General features: G+C 36.8%; 1 protein-coding gene across 1 annotated transcript in view; it reads left to right on the top strand.

Moving 5' to 3' along the window:
* The window catches only part of LOC144848252 (uncharacterized), a 64,639-nt gene that overhangs the window by 16,240 nt on the left and 22,883 nt on the right, over positions 1–25,516 (top strand). The window contains exons 13-23 of the mRNA XM_078704966.1: positions 18,895–18,987; positions 19,141–19,353; positions 19,466–19,498; positions 19,571–20,152; positions 20,198–21,337; positions 21,911–22,060; positions 22,187–22,378; positions 22,433–24,211; positions 24,323–24,676; positions 24,842–25,072; positions 25,346–25,505. Of these exons, the coding sequence (XP_078561092.1) occupies positions 18,895–18,987; positions 19,141–19,353; positions 19,466–19,498; positions 19,571–20,152; positions 20,198–21,337; positions 21,911–22,060; positions 22,187–22,378; positions 22,433–24,211; positions 24,323–24,676; positions 24,842–25,072; positions 25,346–25,505 (4,927 nt within the window). The remainder of the gene's footprint in view (positions 1–18,894; positions 18,988–19,140; positions 19,354–19,465; positions 19,499–19,570; positions 20,153–20,197; positions 21,338–21,910; positions 22,061–22,186; positions 22,379–22,432; positions 24,212–24,322; positions 24,677–24,841; positions 25,073–25,345; positions 25,506–25,516) is intronic.

Genomic DNA, 25,516 nt, shown 5'->3' with positions numbered 1-25,516 from the left:
AAAACACTAAAGGAATGTGACTTTAAATCTAATTTGGAGTTAAAACCAATTAAAAAACCAGTTAAATTATCTCATAATGGCATATGTCATTTTTATCTGAAAATGCAGAATCGTTAGTAGAGTTGGTTGAACTTAGATGTAGATCAATACCAAAAGGGTTTAATACAAGCGAGTTTAGCATTTCAAAACCAACATCATGATCAGAACAGAAATACTTAAGTACATAAAGAAATTCGTCATCATCTTCAGGATGATTAAGAGGAAAAATAAAACCAGTACAGTTTGAGCATAACCAGCTACTAGAGTTTGATTCACATGCAATACAAATCATAGAATAGTTTAGCCTGAACAGGTGTGTAATACGCTGTAAAGTGTAAGATAAGCCTAATTGAAAATGTAATTAAAATACCTGGTAATAATAAATAATGAAAAAAAAACCAATAAAAGACAGACCTTAAACTACAAGCATATATCATATAAAACATTTAAATAAATAGACCGTTGCGAGACCCCCTGGTAATACAAACAAGCAGATACGTCAAAAAGAAAAGAAAGGTATGCTAGAATGTGCAGCAGTTGCATGACTGAACAAATTAACTGAAGTAATTAACTAAACAATGCAATTATTATATTATATAAAATTGACATGCCGTAACTACATAATTTAAAATAGTTCTCAATATCACATTTTTTAACCACGTGCCAACTATTTAGAAATTTCCTAATAAAAGTAATTTGTCATGGCCGTCAGAAACAATTATTTATTTATTCAAAAATACGTGTACCCACACCAGTAAGTACATTACAACATTGACATATACACCTTTTCAATCCAAAAACATTATTTGATACCTTATTTTTGTATTTACTAACTAATGTTACAATAGTAATCAACTATCAATGCAATTATATTTTATCTTAAAGCAGGTTGTGTGAAAATGGGCTCTGTAACTCCACATACTACACAATTTGCCCAGTATAATATGAATATTTGGTAGTTATAGCATCGTAGTTATATGACATGTGATGCCTGTATCATAAGAGTGAGTGGCCAAGCGACAGTGGAACCGTAATTACCTAGCCATACCATCGGCAGGGGTTCGAGGCTCACTCGCTCCATGGTTCTGGTGGTAGAACGAGTCTTCTCGGATAAGGACTATAAACCGTAGGTCCAGTGTACACATAGCTCATGTGCACTTTAAAAAACCTAGTATATCTTTCGAGACGAGTAGGGGGTTACCCCGGTGTACTAGTCCACACAAACACAGCCACTGTCACACACAGCCACTGTGCATTTGGGACTGGACCGTTTTTAGAGGTGTTTACTACCTGTTGGTCCCGTGTCCAGTGTTAGTGAGAAGTTGAATAAATAAATAATGTTAGGTTAACGGTTAGGTTATAGTTATTATAAGTATGCAGGAACACTGCTAATTCTTTAAAACAGTTTTAGTTTGTACGAAAATTATCAAAACTGAAGTAATGTCAGCATTTAATTTGGTAACTAACTATTGTCTCTGCCATGTTTTTGTCATCCAATTGCGAACATATCAGCAAATAATTATAATGTGTAATCATGTCGATGTATGGGTGTAGGCACATACTGTTGAAGACTGCTTGGTGTTTTTGTCTTTTCAGTTTGATACTATTAATCACACAATTTTAATTTCAAAACTATTGTTTTGGATAACAGATTATTTGAATAATAAATCTCAATATGTATCATTTCATAATAGGCATTCCACACATGACTTGCGGCTACTTGTTTAATTTTTTAATTTATAATAAAAGTCTACTTTAACAGATTCATTTAATTGCCCATGACCACAACTTATTTCACTTATTTTCATCACATAAAATAGACCTTAAGAGCCATTGTTTGTAAGAATTAAAGAGATATAAAAAATAGTGGCAGACTCAACAAATTAATTTCTTTCAAATTTTGCACATGGCTATATACATGTTTTGAGAGAAATCAAATATGATTTTTTTTTTATTTCACACATATATTTCCATGGCATTGGGTACATTTGTGTTTCTGACAAAATTTTGTTCATAAATGATATTTTTGTTTTGTATATTTAATTATAAAAAAATTATTAGTATTTGCATAATAACAATGCATTATGTACCTATTTCATTTTTTTCATACTTTGGGAGATACAATTTATTTTAATTGTTAAAAACAACTAAACTTTACTTCACCATAACGCCCAAAGTGGTGTATTTTTAAGCTGATTTATTACAAATAGGTAGTTCTAATGTTTAATAAGTGATTTCTAAAATAAAATACTGGGGTAATTAAAAAAATCTACAAGCAGTGTTACCAGAAACATTTTAATTCCAAAAACAACCAAGGTGTGTATATTAGTAAAAACATTTTAATTTCTTTGATTATCTGATTATAAACTCATTGGTCAGAACAATGTTTAATGCTTTATAATAATTCTAGTTTTTGTTGTCTCTTTTGTGGCGCAAACACCACTTTTATTCACATTTATATTATCTCATGTCATACATAAAATCATATTCTCTAACACATATTTGTTAATTCCAAATGTTACCATTCATCAGTAACATTCTTACATTTTTTAATTCCGTATTACCCCCTTTTTCATAAATTTTCTTATATTTTCCTATACACTTTCATTTTCATTTTTGTATTCATTTTAGAACCCGGATTATACAATTTATTTATATACATTATATATGTAAGATAAAACGAATAAAAATAATAACTCGTATCACAGTAATTCTTTTTCTGATAAATCGTATCAAATTATAAATTATATTAGCATAATAGTATGTCTTAAAGTTACCCATTTTTCTATACTTGTTTCTTTGTTGTTATATTTTTCACATTCAATGTTATATAGCATATTGCTTTAAAATGATCTCCATAAAGATTTACCCACTGGCTTATTTAATGCTGATAATATTTTTATTCTATAAATAGTAGAATAAAATCTACTAGCTTATCTCCCGTTCCTAGTATTAATTGCTTAAATGATATACAGTATTAATGTGATGTAAACTTAAAAAGATACTTAGCGTTTTCCTCCAAAATTTCTGAATAAATCTACAACTAAAAAACAAATGATTTTCATTTTCAATTTCTCCACATTTGTCACACGTTTGTGTTTCTTTAACTTTCCACTGATAAAGCCGTTTGTTGGTAGGCAGTATTATATGTAACATCTTATAATTGAATTGTGCTAATTTCTTATCCTTCATTTTACATACTTTCCGTAACCAAGATTTTTTCCAATCTATGTTGTTATCATTGAAGTACTCATCCCATTATAACTGTGACATTGGAATAATGAAATATTCTTTCAAAAACCATGAGTATATTAATTTGGTAGTATTAATCTCATATTTGTTCTTAACTAACTCATTATTATCATCACATTCGAAAATATCTGCATTCTTAATAATACGTTTCCACTTATTTTGAAGCTCCTCCTTAATGTTTTTAATTCTTCTATTTGCTAATCTAAGCAGATCCCACATGACCATCCACCATTTCCGACTCCAGAAACGCCATGACAAAAAATATTGATTTTAAAATCTAATAAAAGTTCATATTGCGTTGAATCATTCCACCATGTCTGAAATCTGACCATATTAGTTTTTTTATATTTAGTTTTTTAAGAGATGCTTCATTGTTTCACAGATTTACATAATGAACAAAGATCATCATTCGCAATCCTAATTCGATAAATTCTTGAATTGGGCATAAGGCAATTTATGTTAATTTTGTATTGAGAAATCTGTGTTTTAACATCTTGACTACATTTAAAAGTTAAAATATAAATATTATTCCATTCATTTTTCATAATAATAAAATTATCCCTATATTTTAATTGAGATGTAGGGGATTCTATGAACCTATTAATTAGTATGAAATTAGTATTAAAAGACAATATTTCTTCTTCCTCGCTGTAAAAGTTACTAACCAATTCCAATCCCACCTAAAGAAGAGGAATGCAAAGACAGGGTTTACCATTCACTCCAATATTCTAATTATTTTAAATACACTGTGAAGTGTTGACATCCACTTCATTTGTTCTAATACGTTCAAAATATGATGCCAATTTTTCCATGCTTGCAATTTATCTGTTCTGATATTACAAACATTATCGTTTTTATATCGTTGAGTCCATCTAATTTTAAGTGCTTTAAAAATAGATTTAATGTCATCATTTTCAAACCCCTATTTTCAATACTCCCAATAATCACCTTTCTTTTAACAAAACCTTACCACCATTCCATAAAATAGCATACCAACATTCTCTCAATCTGATTAATTATTCTGATGGGGTTATAAATGACAGAAGAATTTTACCCGAGACGCTCAACTGTCTAGTTCTCCATAAGTAATGTTTATAGTTTGTTTGATGTTCTTACATGTTGCTTTTAAAATATTGTTTCCCTGTGGTATTCATGTCTTCATGTCTGTTTTTAAATATTGATTGTAATAATAATAATAATAATAACTTTATTGTTTCTCTTTTATAACAGAGGCACAAATCTCAAGAGATGTGCAACAAAATAACATAAAAAGGCCTTATCTTAAGACACAATCAAATACAAACATTTGTAAAATATTATTACATTAAAAAGTATATAAACATTAGATTATAAAAATACATTCAATACATTTGAGAGAAAAGTAAAAGATTGTGTTATGGAAGGATATTAAAAATTTCGTTGCGTTCTTTCCATGCAGTTGTTAAAAATAATTTACAATATTTGTCAAAGATGTTACTTGCTATTACATAGTTAATATTGGTTATAAATTGGATTTGATATTCTTCATAAATTTCTAGGTCATCAAAAAAAAGGTGATATTTAAGTTCAGGTGAGCTTGACATGAATAAGTCCCATATTTTATGCAAATCATTGTGATATAGATCTTCTTTAAGTTGTTTAAATATTGAGTGTCTAATATTAATTAATCTAGTACAATTGAATACAAAATGATAAATTGTTTCTTTTTCACCACAATTACATAACAAACATGATCCTAAATGTTGTGGTGACCAAGCTTCCTTTTTTCCTTCGAGTGGTAATGAGTTAGAACGAGCTTTGAATTTTAGACTTGATGCATGGTAGCTACGTTTTTCCAATAAGTATTTTTCCATTTTAGGTTCATTTTTATTATGTTTTTATTTGTCTTATATCTTAAGTAATTTGTTAAGGATGATTTTGTTTGAGCCTTGTTAAACCATGCTATGTTATCTTCTATAATATTTTTCTCTTTGAAACCATTAAGCCATTTACTACAATAATCAATATTGAAAAACATTTGCAAATTAAAATTTGTTTAAAATGGATTCAATCTTTTGGAGCCATTTCCAACTAAGTGTATCTTTAAGTACAAAGAGAGCTCTAAATAGTAATCTTGGCCAGCGGTGTTCTTCCATATTTTTTAGCCTATAAAAGTATGTTAAGAATCTATCTAACTGTATTGATTCAACTGATTGCCAGCCAAGTTCACCATATAGAGCTTCCTTTGCGACATTTCTGGGTGCCTTTAATAGATACCTGGCCATTTGGTATTGTATATTTTCAATTTTTTCTATAGAGTTCTTATTATCACATAACCATATACTGCTTGCATAATTTATGGTTGGTATACCAATTGATTTCCAAAGAATATCACTATAGTATATTCTATTGAAGTCTTCCTGCCCATTTATTATATATTTTTGATATGATATTACTCTATTCCCCTTTTTAACTACTTCATCAATATGGTAGGTATCTTTTATTTTCCTCGATACGAACATCCCCAAATATTTATAATTATTAGTTTCATTAATAAAATTATTACCAATTGGCCATTTTCTATATTCATTAAGGCGTTGCCCAGCTACAGTAACATTATATTTATTAAAATTAAACACTATTCTCCATTTTGTTGCAAAATCATTTGCTGCATGCAAGTAATTCTAAATCTTGCTCACTGTCTTTAATCAGAATTATATCATCAGCCCAGAATAGACTGCCAATATTTATGTCAAAATATTAATTCCTAATTCTCTCTCTTTAATTATCTTATTAAGTTCATTTATATAAATAGTGAATAGAATTGAAGACAGTGGGCAACCTTGTTTGATCCCTTCATCAATACTAAAAACATCAGTTTCTAAATCTCCAAATGAAACTTTACCTTTTACATCTTTTTACAAGTTCTTTATAATATTTAATATTTGACCTTTGATACCTATATTTGCAACTGCGTAAAATAAACCTTCTCTCCAAACGGTGTCGAATGCCTTACTGAAATCCATGAAGTCGAGGTAAGTTTTCTTGCCTTCAGCTTGCCGACAAGCAATAATACTCTTCAGTATAAACATGTGATCTTCACATCTTCTGTCTTTACGGAAGCCTACCTAATAAATTATTTTCTACAAGGAAGTTCGACACCGTTTGAGAGATAAGCCTATTGTAAACCTTTGATACAGTGGAGTTTAAAGTTATACCTCTGTAGTTGCTTAAATCTCTACAGTCACCTTTTTTATATATTGGTATGATTTTCCCAATGTTCCATTCATCAGGTATTGTTTCAAGGTTTGATAGTCTCTTAAATAGTTTATACAGGGATATTATAATATAATAATAATAATACATCTCTTTAAGTATGCTTAAATATTTTTATATATTACATAGCCTATGTATATACGTGAACGTGATTGGTTGAAACTGCATCACATGACTACTGCTGCGATGATTGTAAATCGTGTTTCCTTAAGTACGAGGATATTGACTACGTAATTTTCGCGTGATTATCGTGTCCCTGTCAATAAACATATAAAATCCAGTATATTCTCGAGTACGATGATATTGACTGTGTAATTTTCGTGTGACAACACTCGCGTTTGGCGATAAATAAACAAAAGTCATCTACTGAGACTGAACTCGCGAAGATTAGTCCACATCCTCACGATACAACGTTTTACCTGCTGCGCTACGCAACTTGCTTGAATAAATTATTCAACTAAACTATTTCTACTATGCATACATAGCGCCCTCATTCGTTATTCGTCCTCTGTAGATGTGATGAAAGAATGTTTGTGATTGGTCAATACTCACGGTAGTAACCTGAACATCCGGTGATTCGGCTCGAAGAAGATGAATTATTATTTATTCGGCCTACCTGATAATAATATTATTATTATTATTAATGTAGGCTTATTGATGGAAATTCTTCTGTTAATTTAAACGAGCTAGGTACAAGTGAATATTTTATTGCCATGGAATCATTAATTGGTCATTATCTATATTTTATTCTTCGCAAGGTAAGGTGAATGCAACGCCTAACTAGGCCTAGGCAGGATTATTATTATTACATAAAGGAGGCCTAGCTACACCCAACCCGACTTGTTGTTGGCTATATAATATAACAGATATCGCCTTTTATATCGGTAAAATGTAAGATTTGACATTCCCAATTTTATTCGAGGGAATCAAATCTTATATTTAACCTCTAAGCAGGCAATATCTGTATAATCTATATATAAATTATGGTTAATTCTGACATAGGCGAGCACAATGCAAAAACTTCGGTACAAATCTCCGCCTTGGATACCTACCTTATCTATCTCAGATGTACCGCGAAACGTAGATTTGATAACATTAGTGTTCGACGCTATTGTTCCATATTTCTATCTTCGGAAGATATTATACATAGTTTTTTAACAACATTTATGATTTCAACAGTAGATTTTCAACTTCGCGGTCAAAGTAATTTCCGGGTTTACGAAAAGTTCATCTTGCAACAACCTGGTTTCAACTATTTTCTCTCTTTAATACACAAGGGAGCAGTTAAAATAATAGATTTGACCCTAAAGGTGACTGGAAACAGGCACTTTCAATCAATCAATACAGTGTCCCTTTGAAAGACGAAAAAAAAATCAGATAGTAGGACTGGAGCTTAAGTTGGCCATTAGTCATAGCCATTTCAGTTTTTTGTTTATTTTAAAACACTAGATGGTACGCTCGCTTCGCTCGCGTACCATCTAGGTCGTGCCCACAGATGGTTCTCGAATACATAATAATTTCAGCGTTAAAAAACTGGCGATTTCAAATGTACGTACCGCAGGACAATAATACATGTTGTTTACAGGAACGAATAAATAGACACTGTGATTTATGTACTCAACTAAAATTAGCACCTTGGGAATTACTTCCGAAAGAAACTTGTCACAAAATGAGACCAATTGTTTAAGTCAAATTTAAACAAACTTAATTTGTGTTTTATATGTAACATTAGGGTTGAGAGGTGGGGAAGAGGATGGGTGCAAAGAGGAACAATTTTTAAATATATTCTTTATCCATTTAGTAACGAAATATTAATTGTTTTGATGTTTTACAAATAATATACCACTAAACACAGTAAAACATTGCGATGTAATACTTGTTGAAACTATCACCGTCCTAGTCGATTAAAAAGTACAGTACATGTAACGATACATCACTACGACGTGTATATGTTTATATAATGTAAAACAATTTGTGAAAACCACCTCTATTCGGGGCAAATCATAAATTCGATTTAATCGTCAATAAATATTAAATTATCTAACTCAACCCAATTCATACTTAAGTTGGTTCCTACCCTACCCACCAAAGTTGTTCTGTGTTTAGGGCACGTGATGCACTGTAGGCCTATCCTCTACTGGCTTTACAACGCTACTCATGCCAGTGAGGGAATGGTGATGATGTGGGTGGTTTAACTGCAATAATAAAGATTTGTACATAAATATACGGCGACTGAAAACGCTAGCTCATTATCCGTTTAAAAAAAATCTATATCCAACCTCTGCAGCACAGATTGAAAAAAAAAATGGATCGAATTTCTGTTTTGAGTATACAGTACTTGCCTTTACGACGCCTGATGGAATAGACAATTGTGGAACAAAGATTGGAATGTTCCATTCATCGGAAATCAATACATTTGTATAAACGTATATTAAATCTATCAAAATAGTATTTTTTAAAGAAAATCGGCCTGTCTTCAACATTATGATGCTGTACTCGAGCTGTTCAACCGGTTTTCAGCCATTAAAAACAATTATCGTAGGAGGAGATAGGAAAATGCGAAGCATCCTCGTATTATTGTCTGTGGGTATTTTTCAAGATGGACATCCATTAGACAGTGTATACCACGATCGAAATAAACCCCTATTTGGGGCAAATCGTTGAACCTAAATTCGTTTTAATTGTCAATAACTAATTATCGAACTCAATTTAATTAGTAAACAGGGTTACATCAGGTGGTTAAAATCAGTACCGAAAGTACGAACCAACTTTATATGTGACCCGATCTGGCAAAACCCTACTTTTGTCGGAAATATTCATTTGTATTTTTTTATATATTTGGATTATTTGAATCATAAGCTTTGTAGTGGTGTTTATTTCATAAAAATTGAGTAAATATTTAAAAAGTTATTACATTTTAAAAACTTACAAATCATTCAATTAGTTTACGAGAAAATCGCGTTTGAAGTTTGCAATGAAATTCTTTTTGATACGCGCTGAAAACTCACTCCGTAGCAACGCGGTATTTTGGTCTAAGGCACAATGACGTCATACCAGGAAGTGTGTGCGATATAATAGCAGCGTGCACATCATAGTCAATTTGACTGATTTCAGACGCCGTTTTAACCTATTTAGTCACTCGAATTAACTATTTTGCACTATTGAAAAACAGCATTATAACGTCAAGCTTATTTTAACTGGTTTCGGAGGTGTTTACGATATCAACAGCGAAAAACCAAGCAGGCCTAGCTAGGCCTATTCAGATTTTCGCCGTCATCGCCTGTAAGACCTACTGATGGGTGTTCATCAGGCCGTGTATGGCAGGGGTGCATCGACATTGGGGCTGGCGTTAGTAGTAAACTAGCCTAGACAAGTTTGGCGCCTTGCAGAGTCACAGCTTGCTAGCTACTTACATTGTATTGACGATTTAATACATTTGTTTGTTTTATAACTTGGAAGATTCGCTGTAATGTTTGGACTTGAATCCAATGAGTTTAAAAAACATTTAAGATGAAAGGACTGGACAATAAATTAAATAAATAATTAAGAGCCGATTGGATATATAAAATGTATAAAGAAAATTATTTATTGACAATAAAGCTAGGCCCAGTAGTAGTAGGCCTACAACCATAATAAAATTAAGGCCTATAGCCCAAAAAAATGTAGAAAATACAATTGAATTTATGACGTGAATTGTTTTTGACTTGTCTATTTTACTATGGAATAAACAAATACAGGTTACAGCTATTGCAGAACACTTTACTTTGAATATTAAAATCGTTTTTATTCCAATTTACGACATGCTGTGTGTAAAATGAAAATAACCTCACAAAAATGTAAACAACTTTTTATTTCCGCGCGTAGAGCGTATAACATCTAGCGCGTTGACCAATAACGTTTGTTATTGCGATGATGCGCCATAGCAACACACGCAGTTCGCTGTTCCAGAAACTTCGAAGAACCGAATTTTCTGAAATTATGTCATAGTAAATCAAAGTTTTCATTGGTTCCTTCTTCAAACTCCGCCCTAAAACTTCCATATTTGGAATGTCAAATGGATGAGCTTTATTTTGATGTGTGACCTTTCAACATTGTGCAGCGAACTGGCGATCAAAATGTCGTCGAACTCTGCAACTTTCAACTGAATTTACGCAAAATTTTAGCGTAGATCGTGAATAAATTGTTAGGCTTGAGGAAAATAAATGTTTTTAAAACTCTCTTTTTTCATAATTTTAATTAAATTTCGGGAGTTTAAATCAGGTAGACGTATTCTTAAATAGTGAAATATTTCGAAAATGCAAAAACATGTAATCTGCCAGGGTAGTCGATTTGGACGTATTTTGACTGATTACGTGAATTTTGAATTGCCGACAAAGAGAGGGTTTTGCGAGATCGGGTCACATATACCATCGAGTAAACATTCTAGAAATAACGCGCGATTTATCGAATTTTGCCCTTACGTAAATTTATATATAGATACCGCGCGTGTGTGAAGGTACAGTAGTTAAAAAATAGAAATTATACTGCAAATTAATAAAGATCAAATTAAATATACGCCATAAAGAATCTGAATATATTGTGGGGAATAGTATTATAAAATTACATAGGGAGATTTGATGATAAGACATTTTGTTTAAAATCGAGTGAAATCCCGATAGCTGAGTTTTATTAAGTAAGCTGGCAAGAATAACTGTAGGCTATCTTCCTGTGTCCCGTTAGGACCGAGATGTCTGCCCATGTTGCAAGCCGTAATGTCTTCTTTCTTGGGCCCACTCTGTCACGGCAGTTAGTTTCAAAAGATGTTTAAATTAAATAATGCATTAATAATTATTAGGATGGTATTTATTTGAATAAACGCCTCTCCAATAAAACATTGAATAATAATCCCCCCCCCCCCCCCCACTCAACCCAACTATCTAATAAACGTCCATCCACATTTATAATAACACAATTATACTATTTGTAGTAGAATTCATCGCACTTTTATCTACAATTTACCAAGCATTTTTTATTCTTTTTTACCATTTTTCATATCTATTAGAGGATTTCATTTGATTATAAATGTTACCATATTATTAAAACTAAAAAATTTAACATATATCCCTCGAATAAGCACCTCCCTCAAATGAACTCCGCCTCCCCAAAGGGCCCTACCAAACAATAAAAACTATACTTTAAAATGTTATTAATCATCTAAAACACTGTGAAACAAAGTAGTTTAGTTTTACGAATGCCAAGCATTTTCAATAATGGTAACCGACAGAAAACGTACAAGGAGAACATTATCATTCCGAGAGCCATCGTCTACACTTCCTAGCGAGCTCACCCTCTAGTAATAATAATTTTATTAATATACATTTTAGAATTTTGACAATGTACTCATATTATTTCCATTTTAAATTGGCAAATAAAATTGAATCTTGAATATGTTAAGAATTCAACTGATTAATTTTAGCTTCAAATTTGCTTTTTTCAGCTGCAAAATTATTGTATGAGAAAACACACCTAAAGCTTTTATTGGTTGATTGAAAGTGGCCATTCTAAATTAAATCATTTTCCTAAATCTATATGATCCCATCCACATTGCTTGTGATTTACTCGCATTCAGTTCTAGCCCTGATGCATTACCAAAACTAATTAGTTTAAATAAATTGTGCACGGACCGTTTTTTCCCAAAGTACATGATGTATCATCAGCATATTGGATAATTTGAACTTCCTTATCTTTCACCGATATACCTTTGATATTTCCATCACTCCTACTTTTACATGCCAGCATTCCAAAATAAATCAATATGGGCTTAAGGGGTCCCCTTGCCTCACATCTATGCTGACTTTAAAATAAGTTTTGCCATCATTAATAATTAGTTAGTAATTGACTACTAATGTTTGTGTATAGAGCCTTGACATAATTAATAAACATATAACCAAAATTCATGCTCAGAATGTTCCGAAAAATTCCCATTCTAACGAATCGAAGGCTTTTTCAAAGTCTAAAAATATTTGTGTATAGTCCATTATTATCTGTTATGGCACGAACCGATTTTCCAATAACTCTTCCCTTTACAAAACCACTTTGGTCACTATTAGACCAGACTTGGTATATAATTACTATCTCTGGAGGCTAACACTTTAGAGGCAATTTTGTATTCGCAATTTAACAAAGATATTTTTCCATTGCTCAATATTTGACCAATATATATTTTTAATTCATTTCTAATAATGTTAATGATTAGGACACGACATCCTTAATATCAATGTTACTGTTTTTAAAAAAAAATGACTGCAACCCCTCTGCTATTACTGTTACTATGTATTTTCAAATTCTTGGAGTAGAATTATGTCGGTCGGCCGGCCCACTTTTATTGCACATAATGTTATCTAGGTCGTTTATTTTTGTTTTAATTGTTTGTCTACTTTGTATGTCTAAACAGTTAGTGAGGTCATTGAATTCTTTTGTTGACATGTTTTTCTTATTCTTTTATTTTCACTTTAAGATACTCCCAGAACAAGTCTGGGCTAAGATTTCAATCATTTTATTTTGTATTTTCTATGTTATGTTTATGTTTAAAGCGTAAACTTTATCGTCGAGAACACTATTGTTTATTTTCCACATACCTGTCCCTTTTTTTGGTTGATTATCTAATAATTTAAGAGAGATTGCTTGATGGTCAGAGAAAATTGAAGGTATTATATCGGTAGACAGTACCTCTCCATTTCTATGAAGGGCTTTTGATACACACCAAATGTCTAGTCTTCTGTATGTGTTTTTACGTATCCACGTAAACTGAGTTTTAGTGTTATTAACTTGCCTCTATACGTCTATTAGCTTTTGTTTATTCATATATTTTGTTAACGTAATTGTAGAATTATTATATTGATGGACACTGTTTCTTGGATCTAATTTTCTTTCTAACACGCAGTTCATGTCACCTCCAATAAGGAGATATTTTATTCTTTTGTTACATATTTTATCAATTTTATTATCAAGTTTTTTGAAGAATAATGCTCATTCTTTACAGTTATTTGAAGCATAAATATTAATTAGTTTAAACATTTTATCAATAACTTTTAAGGTAAGTATTGGTGTTCTACCATCATCGTCTATGTATTTACATTTTATATCTTTTGAAGCAAAACCTGGCCTTAGTAGTATTGAAACGCCTCTACTTCTTGTGGTACAGAAACTATGATACATACAATCTTTCCAGAGCATGTCATTATGGCCTAGCCTACAGTAAACAAAGTATGTTTCTTGTACAAAAGCAATATCAGTCTTTTGTTCCTCTAACCACCTAAACACTTTTCTTTTCTTATACATTTCTCTTAAACCTCTAACATTTAGTGAAAGTAAATGTAGAGAATTATTTTTTGATTTTCTATTCATTTTTTTAAAATTGATATTAAACAATAGTTGAGGTTAACATTTGTTGATTATTGTACTTTATTGTACTTAATAGTGAAGCAAGTTTACCTTACAAACTCTGATTTCCTTTCTTTCTTAATTCTGTACACTCTTTTCTCCGGTCCCTGTTTGCTTCTTTCTCTTCCAGGCAGCGAAATTGAGCTTGGCCGTGGCAGCTACGTCGACAATTGTTTCAGGATTCACCGTGACAGTGAAGTATGTTATAGGTCGTATGCCATTGTTTTTCCTGGGATTGTATTATCAAGTTGATGGATGGTTTTAACTCTTTCTATTGCGTCCTGTATTATTTTTTCAACGCTTTCGTCTAATTCAATAGATTCAGAGGTACTTTCTTTTCTTTAGACGGTTGGTCATTGGTTACAATCACCACATTTTCTACATCATCTTCAATCCCAATTTCACTTTGTTCATCGGTAATAGCATGACTGGGACTGGTAGCAATATGACCTAGTTTGTTGCATTTGTGACATATTGTGAATTATATCATGGCGGCCATATTCAAAGCATTTAAGTTCAAACTGTTGATATTTGTGGAAGGATCTTGCATTAAAATTGTTAACTTTTGAAAATCGTGGAAGGCTTCCTTTAAAAGATTCAACAAAAACCACGCGGTCTCCATTAAGAAAACATGAAAGTTTTCCTTTTATCCTGAATTGTATAAATTAGATGTCGCTTAGTATCTTACATCCCAATTTTGAATAGAAAAAGTGATTTCTTTCACTAGAATTCTAGCACCGTTTTCCTCATTGAAATATGGATTTATATCTTGTACGTTAATGTGTTTGCCGTTGATGCTTAATCTTGTAATTATTGCTTTAACACGTTCAGTACGATCATTAAAATAAATGTTTAGCTTTTTGAGCTCCGATAAATGACCACAGTTAATTACATCTTTCTTTCTCTTCTTTTAAATATTCCTCACCCTTTTTTTCTAATATCGTCATCCTTCACGAACACGGGTTTGACGTTTTTATTGGCTTCGTTTTTAGCCATGGCAACAAGCGTTTTTGAGAACAATGGTAAGTTGAGCCAATGTTAATTGAAGCGTAAACAATGTGACGGTGATTTAGGCTGTTGTTAAGATAAACAAAAGCACTTACTCGTTTTGAATTAGATCCCCTTCTGACTATATGCTGATCTCGTACTTGCGTATTCCTTTGGCCTGGCTTTGCAACGAATCAATCGTGCTTCTTCAGATTTCCAAATACCGATTGCTTGTTTGATTATTATATTACTTATATATTTACAAGTAAACAAGTCAATTGTTGGTGCAAGAAATTATAACGTTTGATTTAAAATATTATAGAGTTAAGAACACTATCAACTGTCTCGTTCATTTAAAGAAAAACTAATCTTAGTTATCATCCATTAGATTTTATCAACCACTCCTGACAAATCCTAAGGAATCTGAGAACAGACCATATACCAAACTGTTACATCATATACCATAATAAATAGTTTGTGACAAAAATAATTTAAAAAAAAAATAACATAACAAAGGGTAACTTCACCAAATACCACAGAATTAAAAAACTACACAAACTTCCGCGAAAGTCTGAACTTCTTAACCGCCTTGCAATACCATTTAATTTATTCGAATCAGCTGAAACTCGCTTAAAATTACCGTCGTCTGTTTTCATTAATAGGCGCACAGGGACTGTCCACAAACCCGTCGCAAATTTTCTATTTTTACGAAGTTGATCACTGCGCAGTACTCCCTTCCTGTTGTATGAACTTGCCTAGGCCTTCTGCCACTATCAATGCTCACCCTTGAGAGCTTACCCATTGGGCTACGATGTGCCCGTTCAATTTTAATATTTGTCTCGATCTTTTTTTTTCTTAATTCATTTTAAATAAAATCGCTAATAAACTGGTTACAATCATCTCCTTCACTTTCTTTGGGTACTCCCCATATCACTATATTATTTCTACGAGATCTATTTGAAAGGTCGTCGATCTCTCTTTCTAGGTCAGCCATTTTAATTTTTGACGCGAACGTTTTTTATTTTCTTTTACTTCGTCTAATGCTTCATGTACCTCATGAAGACTATCCTCGACTTCATTTACACGCTCATTCATTTAATTCCATCCCGCCTCTACATTTTGTAGACGGTTTACCAATGTCCGTAGCATCTCCTTTATGTTATCTAATTTTCTATTAATAGTTTCATCAATCACGTGTACTTGCACGCCGTCGTCCAGGGGGCCGCCATATTGAATATCGCTTACATCTGCTGGTTCAGCACTCGCGGCCAGCTTACCTTTGCTGGCCTCATTTTTTTATTCAGCATATATTTCCTGGTGTTTTCTTCCTTATTTTGATTCATAGTTTCTTGACTTTGTATATATCAATATCGTGCACTGGGATTTCATAAAAAGCTGTAAAATACTCAATTTCTGGTACAAATTGTGGGAGCTCAAAACAACACGTCCGACCACTTCAGTGACATGCGCAGAAAAGGTATAATTATCAATTAAAAACCCCAGATTTTGAATTATTTAATTTCCTAGTTCTTCAGTTATGCCTAGCAACAGTTGCTATGGTAACATAATAGGTACAATTGAGGTATTCTGAAGGACTTTCTTCTGTGATTATTTTTATTCATAAGCAATTTTATTTATTTAAATAAAATTATCATTAATTACGCATAGAATAATAAATTTTGACATAGTTTGTGATTATTGGGATTCAGTAAAGGTAAATTTGGGAAAAAATGGAAGTGTAAATTATGTAATCAATTTTTTTGTTGAAACCCCGTATTTAAAAAAAATTGTACTTAGTTACGCATAGAAACAGTTGCTACAATACACTATAGGTAAAATTTCACTTGACCGCAATATGTAAAATTTAATCAATAATTTTTTTCCATGAAAATCCCATACTTTATATTTTTTTTAATTATCCTTAGTTATGTATAGAAACAGGTTTAATAACAGTAAAGTTCAATTTTTTACCTTTATTCAGATTTGCCAAACATTTTTTTTTAGTTATATATAGAAACAGGTTTAATAACACTGTACTAAAGTTCAATTTTTTACCTTTATTCAGATTTGCCAAGAACTTTTTTTAGTTAAGTATAGAAACAGGTTTAATAGCACTAAAGTTCAATTTTTTACCTTTATTTAGATTTGCAAAGACTTTTTTGTGACTAAGTACTAAATTATTTGTATTGATAAAAACCCTTATTTTTTTTAATATTTTCCTTAGTTCCCACTAGAAACAGTTACTATAGTAAAATGTTGACCTCATTTGACCTCAAATGACCCTTTTACAAGGTCAAGTGTGTCATCACTTTATCTGTGATTATTAGGATGTAGTAGAAGTAAACTTGAGAAAAAGTAGAAGTGCAAATTCAATCAATTGTTTGTATTCATAAAACCGCCATATTTTTTATTTTTAAAATTGCTTTCCTTAGTTACACATAGAAACAGTTGCTAAAGTAACACTGTAGGTAAACAATTACATTTTTGGAGATAGTGTATGAACTATCTTGTAAATTGTGATAAAACATTACTAGTTGGAGTAAAGTGGAGACCTGTCCTGAATTTTGACCTCAACTGACCTGTTTACAAGGTCAGATTTTTTTTCGGAGTCTTTCTTTATCTCTTATATTAAATTAGATATCAAAATGTATAAAAACCTGGACACAATTATTTCAAAATTAAAAATAATTGTTTTCCATCAACTATTAAATGCAAAATAAAGTTTTTTCATTCTCGTATTTATCAAAATTATTCCTATGACGCTAGTTGCATTATAGCAAGTCAAATATACATGTTATTATTAGATTAGCCATATTTAAATTGTGTTTTTTGTGTTTTATTTGTTGTTATTTTGTTTGTGGTTATTTTTTTGTATTTTTCGTATTGTCCTGGCAACACAAAATATATCTATGTAAGTTACCCCAGTTGTTTTTGTTATTATTGTTGAGAATTGACTTTCAAATTACAAAACCTCATTGATATAAAAACACCACTTTGGAAGTTATATGTACGTTTATGAGGTATTTATAAAAATAAATTGCTATTAAAGGCCAATCACCATAATCAACCCAGAATTTATCATTACAATATATCTTAATATGTTTACATGAAATAGTAAGTTCTTCACAGAATACGATATAGGAAGAAACAGTTTCTGTCAGTTTGTAATTTTTCTTCTCTTTGTGATAAAATTCCTTGTTAAATTTCTATTATTTTAAATTCCAAAACTCGACAAGTTTTGTTCGTCTTTTGTCTTAAGCTATGATTTGTCTTGTGAGTAAATACATTAAATATTATATTAAAATCTGAGATAAAAGCGATGCGCTCTGTGATAATCTATGGCGAAACGAAAAATCATTAAAAAAAATTAGGGGCCATAGATAACTTCACAACCTTTTGTACGCCAAAATTTTCATGAATTCATATATACAACTCACTGGGTTTCATAATTAATTCTTCGTACATTTGCATTTAAAAGTTCACGATGTTATAGTTTGACGTACATGTATGTCGTTATTTCACATTTTGACACATCAAATAATGCAAATGAAATTTATTAACCACTTTCTCCGCTAATTCACTGTTGCGAGCGACAAAATGCGCACGCGGCGGCAACGAGTTTAAAATGTTAAAAGGCTTAAAGTGTCTTGAACCATGCTCTAATCTGATTCAAAATTGATTTTGAGCATTTTAAAACGTTGACATGTGATTAACTGTGTGCACAAATGCCTACTTTTTTAGGCATGTAGAAGTTAGATATGTAAATGCTAATTAATAGCGGATAGCCATTAGGATTTTCCAAAAAAGTCACCTAATTATTTACTGTTTTCAATTAAATATTTCAATTTTAAATCTAAATAATTTATAATAAATATCCAAATAGAAGTAATTTTTTTAAACTAGAAAATAACAAATATTATTTCTTTAATTTTTCCAAAGAAACTGGATCTGAAAATCCTTGGTGGTATGTTGATTTAGGATCACCCATACCTATTTACAAGATTGTGATATACAACAGAAAAGACTGTTGTGGTAAGAACCAATTAAAACATATTTAGTACTAAATAATATTATAACTTATGTGTGTAAAGCTTTACTATAATAAAGTGTATAATTTTTTGTAATTTTTAAAAAGAAATCAGGTTACTATCTAATCTCCAGAACAACTTTTCCTAATATACCTAGATAACAGGCTAGTAGGTGCTGAAATTCGTGCAGGGAACAACAAAGTTTCACCTTTTACTGGAAATGCACAATGTGGGGCTTCTCTAACATCATCTAAGATTGGTTCAAATCCTATCGAAATGGTATGTGACCAACCAATCACAGGACGGTATGTCAGTGTATATCTTCCTGGAAAAGAACCTCTCACTCTTTGTGAAGTTGAAGTATATACAGGTAGGAACATCTTTCTGTAAATAGATTTGCTAAAGTATGTATAGAGAAAAGGACTACGAAAGTACTTGGAAAAAAATGTTTGTTCTGTACTTTTATAATATTTTTTAAACAGGGGAAGATATAACAGCTGGTGGTAGACCTGGAGGTCAAGGACTTGGTCAGCCCGGAGGACAAGGAGGTGGTAGGCCCAGTGTACAAGGAAGTGGAAGACCTGGAGGTCAAGGAGGTGGAAGACCTGGAGGTCAAGAAGGTGGTAGGCCCGGAGGACAAGAAGGTGGTAGGCCTGGAGGTGGAAGACCTGGAGGTCAAGGAGGTGGAAGACCTGGAGGTCAAGAAGGTGGAAGACCTGGAGGTCAAGGAGGTGGAAGACCTGGAGGTCAAGGAGGTGGAAGACCTGGAGTTCAAGGAGGTGGTAGGCCCGGAGGACAAGGAAGTGGGAGGCCTGGAGGTGGAAGACATGGAGGTCAGGGAGGTGGTAGACCCGGAGGACAAGTAGGTGGAAAACCTGGGGGTCAAGGAGGTGGAAGGCCTGGAGGTCAAGGAGGTAGTAGACCTGGAGGCCCAGAAGGTGGTAAACCTGAAGGTCAAGCAGGTGGTAGACCAGGAGGTCAAGGAGGTGGTCGGCCCGAAGCACAAGCAGGTGGTAGACCTGGAAGTCAAGGAGGTGGAAGGCCTGGAGGTCAAGGAGGTGGAAGGCCTGGAGGTCAAGGAGGTGAAAGACCTGGAGGTCAAGGAAGTGGAAGACCTGAAGGTCAAGGAGGTGGAAGACCTGGAAGTCAAGGAGGTGGTAGGCCCGGAGGTCAAAGGCCTGGAGGTGGTAGGCCCGGAGGTCAAAGGCCTGGAGGTGGAAGACCTGGAGGTCAAGGAGGTGGAAGACCTGGGGGTCAAGGAGGTGGTAGACCTGAAGGTCAAGCAGGTGGTAGACCTGAAGGTCAAGGACTTAGTCAGCCTGGAGGACAAGGAGGTGGTAGGCCCAGTGTACAAGGAAGTGGAAGACCTGGAGGTCAAGGAGGTGGAAGTGGAAGACCTGGAGGTCAAGGAGTTGGAATACCTGGAGGTCAAGGAGGTGGTCGGCCCGGAGCACAAGGAGGTGGTAGGCCCAGTGGACAAGAAGGTAAAAGACCTGGAGGTCAAGGAGGTGGAAGACCTGGAGGTCAAGGAGGTGGAAGACCTGGAGGTCAAGGAGGTGGAAGACCTGGAGGTCAAGGAGGTGGAAGACCTGGAGGTCAAGGAGGTGGAAGACCTGGAGGTCAAGGAGGTGGAAGACCTGGAGTTCAAGGAGGTGGTAGGCCCGGAGGACAAGGAGGTGGGAGGCCTGGAGGTGGAAGACCTGGAGGTCAGGGAGGTGGTAAACCCGGAGGACAAGTAGGTGGAAAACCTGGGGGTCAAGGAGGTGGAAGGCCTGGAGGTCAAGGAGGTAGTAGACCTGGAGGCCCAGAAGGTGGTAAACCTGAAGGTCAAGCAGGTGGTAGACCAGGAGGTCAAGGAGGTGGTCGGCCCGGAGCACAAGGAGGTGTTAGGCCCGGTGGACAAGCAGGTGGTAGACCTGGAGGTCAAGGAGGTGGAAGGCCTGGAGGTCAAGGAGGTGGAAGGCCTGGAGGTCAAGGAGGTGGAAGGCCTGGATCTCAAGGAGGTGAAAGACCTGGAAGTCAAGGAGGTGGTAGGCCCGGAGGTCAAGAAGGTGGTAGGCCTGGAGGTGGAAGACCTGGAGGTCAAGGAGGTAGTAGACCTGGAGGCCCAGAAGGTGGTAAACCTGAAGGTCAAGCAGGTGGTAGACCAGGAGGTCAAGGAGGTGGTCGGCCCGGAGCACAAGGAGGTGTTAGGCCCGGTGGACAAGCAGGTGGTAGACCTGGAGGTCAAGGAGGTGGAAGGCCTGGAGGTCAAGGAGGTGGAAGGCCTGGAGGTCAAGGAGGTGGAAGGCCTGGAGGTCAAGGAGGTGAAAGACCTGGAAGTCAAGGGGGTGGTAGGCCCGGAGGTCAAGAAGGTGGTAAGCCTGGAGGTGGAAGACCTGGAGGTCAAGGAGGTGGAAGACCTGGGGGTCAAGGAGGTGGTAGACCTGAAGGTCAAGCAGGTGGTAGACCTGAAGGTCAAGGACGTAGTCAGCCCGGAGGACAAGGAGGTGGTAGGCCCAGTGTACAAGGAAGTGGAAGACCTGGAGGTCAAGGAGGTGGAAGTGGAAGACCTGGAGTTCAAGGAGTTGGAAGACCTGGAGGTCAAGGAGATGGTCGGCCCGGAGCACAAGGAGGTGGTAGGCCCAGTGGACAAGAAGGTGGAAGACCCGGAGGTCAAGGAGGTGGAAGACCTGGAGCTCAAGGAGGTGGAAGGCCTGGAGGTCAAGGAGGTAGTAGACCTGGAGGCCCAGAAGGTGGTAAACCTGAAGGTCAAGCAGGTGGTAGACCAGGAGGTCAAGGAGGTGGTCGGCCCGGAGCACAAGGAAGTGTTAGGCCCGGTGGACAAGCAGGTGGTAGACCTGGAGGTCAAGGAGGTGGAAGGCCTGGAGGTCAAGGAGGTGGAAGGCCTGGAGGTCAAGAAGGTGGAAGGCCTGGAGGTCAAGGAGGTGAAAGACCTGGAGGTCAAGGAGGTGGTAGGCCCGGAGGTCAAGAAGGTGGTAGGCCTGGAGGTGGAAGACCTGGAGGTCAAGGAGGTGGAAGACCTGGGGGTCAAGGAGGTGGTAGACCTGAAGGTCAAGCAGGTGGTAGACCTGAAGGTCAAGGACTTAGTCAGCCCGGAGGACAAGGAGGTGGTAGGCCCAGTGTACAAGGAAGTGGAAGACCTGGAGGTCAAGGAGGTGGAAGTGGAAGACCTGGAGTTCAAGGAGTTGGAAGACCTGGAGGTCAAGGAGGTGGTCGGCCCGGAGCACAAGGAGGTGTTAGGCCCGGTGGACAAGCAGGTGGTAGAACTGGAGGTCAAGGAGGTGGAAGGCCTGGAGGTCAAGGAGGTGGAAGGCCTGGAGGTCAAGGAGGTGAAAGACCTGGAGGTCAAGGAAGTGGAAGACCTGAAGGTCAAGGAGGTGGAAGACCTGGAAGTCAAGAAGGTGGTAGGCCCGGAGGTCAAAGGCCTGGAGGTGGAAGACCTGGAGGTCAAGGAGGTGGAAGACCTGGGGGTCAAGGAGGTGGTAGACCTGAAGGTCAAGCAGGTGGTAGACCTGAAGGTCAAGGACTTAGTCAGCCTGGAGGACAAGGAGGTGGTAGGCCCAGTGTACAAGGAAGTGGAAGACCTGGAGGTCAAGGAGGTGGAAGTGGAAGACCTGGAGGTCAAGGAGTTGGAAGACCTGGAGGTCAAGGAGGTGGTCGGCCCGGAGCACAAGGAGGTGGTAGGCCCAGTGGACAAGAAGGTAGAAGACCTGGAGGTCAAGGAGGTGGAAGACCTGGAGGTCAAAGAGGTGGAAGACCTGGAGGTCAAGGAGGTGGAAGACCTGGAGGTCAAGGAGGTGGAAGACCTGGAGTTCAAGGAGGTGGTAGGCCCGGAGGACAAGGAGGTGGGAGGCCTGGAGGTGGAAGACCTGGAGGTCAGGGAGGTGGTAGACCCGGAGGACAAGTAGGTGGAAAACCTGGGGTTCAAGGAGGTGGAAGGCCTGGAGGTCAAGGAGGTAGTAGACCTGGAGGCCCAGAAGGTGGTAAACCTGAAGGTCAAGCAGGTGGTAGACCAGGAGGTCAAGGAGGTGGTCGGCCCGGAGCACAAGGAAGTGTTAGGCCCGGTGGACAAGCAGGTGGTAGACCTGGAGGTCAAGAAGGTGGAAGGCCTGGAGGTCAAGGAGGTGGAAGGCCTGGAGGTCAAGGAGGTGGAAGGCCTGGAGGTCAAGGAGGTGAAAGACCTGGAAGTCAAGGAGGTGGTAGGCCCGGAGGTCAAGAAGGTGGTAGGCCTGGAGGTGGAAGACCTGGAGGTCAAGGAGGTGGAAGACCTGGAGGTCAAGGAGGTGGTAGACCTGAAGGTCAAGGACTTAGTCAGCCCGGAGGACAAGGAGGTGGTAGGCCCAGTGTACAAGGAATTGGAAGACCTGGAGGTCAAGGAGGTGGAAGTGGAAGACCTGGAGTTCAAGGAGTTGGAAGACCTGGAGGTCAAGGAGGTGGTCGGCCCGGAGCACAAGGAGGTGGTAGGCCCAGTGGACAAGAAGGTGGAAGACCTGGAGGTCAAGTAGGTGGAAAACCTGGGGGTCAAGGAGGTGGAAGGCCTGGAGGTCAAGGAGGTAGTAGGCCCGGTGGACAAGCAGGTGGTATACCTGGAGGTCAAGGAGGTGGTAGGCCCGGAGGACAAGGAGGTGGTAGGCCCATTGGACAAGAAGGTGGAAGACCTGGAGGTCAAGGAGGTGGAAGACCTGAAGGTCAAGCAGGTGGTAGACCTGGAGGTCAAGGAGGTAGTAGGCCCGGAAGTCAAGGAGGTAGTAGACCTGGAGGCCCAGAAGGTGGTAAACCTGGAGGTCAAGCAGGTGGTAGACCAGGAGGTCAAGGAGGTGGTCGGCCCGGAGCACAAGGAGGTGTTAGGCCCGGTGGACAAGCAGGTGGTAAACCTGAAGGTCAAGGAGGTGGAAGACCTGGAGTTCAAGGAGGTGGTAAACCTGAAGGTCAAGCAGGTGGAAGACCTGGAGGTCAAGGAGGTGGTAGACCTGAAGGTCAAGGAGGTAGTAGGCCCGGAGGACAAGGAGGTGGTAGGCCCAGTGGACAAGAAGGTGGTAAACCTGAAGGTCAAGCAGGTGGAAGACCTGGAGGTCAAGAAGGTGGAAGACCTGGAGGTCAAGGAGGTGGAAGACCTGGAGGTCAAGGAGGTGGAAGGCCTGGAGGTCAAGGAGGTAAAAGGCCTGGAGGTCAAGGAGGTGGAAGGCCTGGAGGTCAAGGAGGTGGAAGACCTGGAGGTCAAGGAGGTGAAAGACCTGGAGGTCAAGGAAGTGGAAGACCTGGTGGTCAAGGAGGTGGAAGACCTGGGGGTCAAGGAGGTGGAAAACCTGGAGGTCAAGGAGGTGATAGGCCTGGAGGTGGAAGACCTGGAGGTGGAAGACCTGGAGGTCAAGGAGGTAGAAGACCTGGGGGTCAAGGAGGTGGTAAACCAGGAGGAAAAGTAGGTGGAAGACCTGGGAGTCAAGGAGGTGGAAGGCCTGGAGGTCAAGGAGGTAGTAGACCTGGAGGCCCAGGAGGTGGTATACCTGAAGGTCAAGGAGGTGGTAGACCTGGAGGTCAAGGAGGTGGTCGGCCCGGAGCACAAGGAGGTGGTAGGCCCGGTGGACAAGCAGGTGGTAGACCTGAAGGTCAAGGAGGTGGAAGACCTGGAGGTCATGGTGGATTTAGACTAGGAGGACAAAGGTTTGGTATACCAGAAAGAGGACAAGGAGGTGATTTAATGTTTACATACACTATCAACACGTGTTTTGATTGCACAATTTAGACTTTTAGATATTTTGATTTTTAAATTGAATTATGTTAGGGTTAGGGTTATGTAGAGTTGATTTATTTGTTTGGAACGTAAACAATGCTAATTAAACATTCTTATTTTGTAGGTTACATTATTTTGGCGACCGATGAAATTCACAATATAATTTATTATGCAAACTTGAAACATGGTGACGAGGACAATATTGTGTTAAAACCATTCAATATTAAGGTTTTAGATAGGATTAATGCTGTAGCGTATGATTCTAAAGAACAGAAGGTATACTGGGCAAATACCACGCAAATAAATAGTGCCAATATTGACGGTACTGACATCAAAATTGTTCTACAAGCTCAAGGTAAGCTACTAATAAAATATAAATTCCTCTACCAAAGATATATATTTATTTAATTGAAATGTTTTTCCAGAGTTATCCTGAAATAGAATGACGAATTATTTGTATAGGGTATATAAATGTATACTAGTTGAACTTCTTCGGACTACGCCATTTGGACTTTGTATTTTATTGTATTTCTGTGTTTTTCTTTTACATTTTGTCTTAACTTTGATTGCAAATTTGGACTGAATTTATCACTGGATCAAAAATTTCATTTATCAATATTTTTTTCAGGAATTAATGCTCTTGTCATTGATAGTCAGGACAGAAAAGTATATTTTATGTCATCTGTCGACAATTCAATAAGTGTTAGTGATCTGAGTGGAAGTAATAGAAAACGATTAGTCGGAGGCTTAAAGGATCCCCAAGATATGTCTTTGGCCAATGCCAATGGGTAACTTGAAA

This window comes from Antedon bifida, chromosome 7 (genome assembly GCF_963402885.1).
Source record: "Antedon bifida chromosome 7, ecAntBifi1.1, whole genome shotgun sequence".
NCBI lineage: Eukaryota > Metazoa > Echinodermata > Crinoidea > Comatulida > Antedonidae > Antedon > Antedon bifida.
The sequence above is the reverse complement of the archived record's forward strand: the minus strand, read 5'-3'. Positions and strand labels throughout refer to the sequence as shown.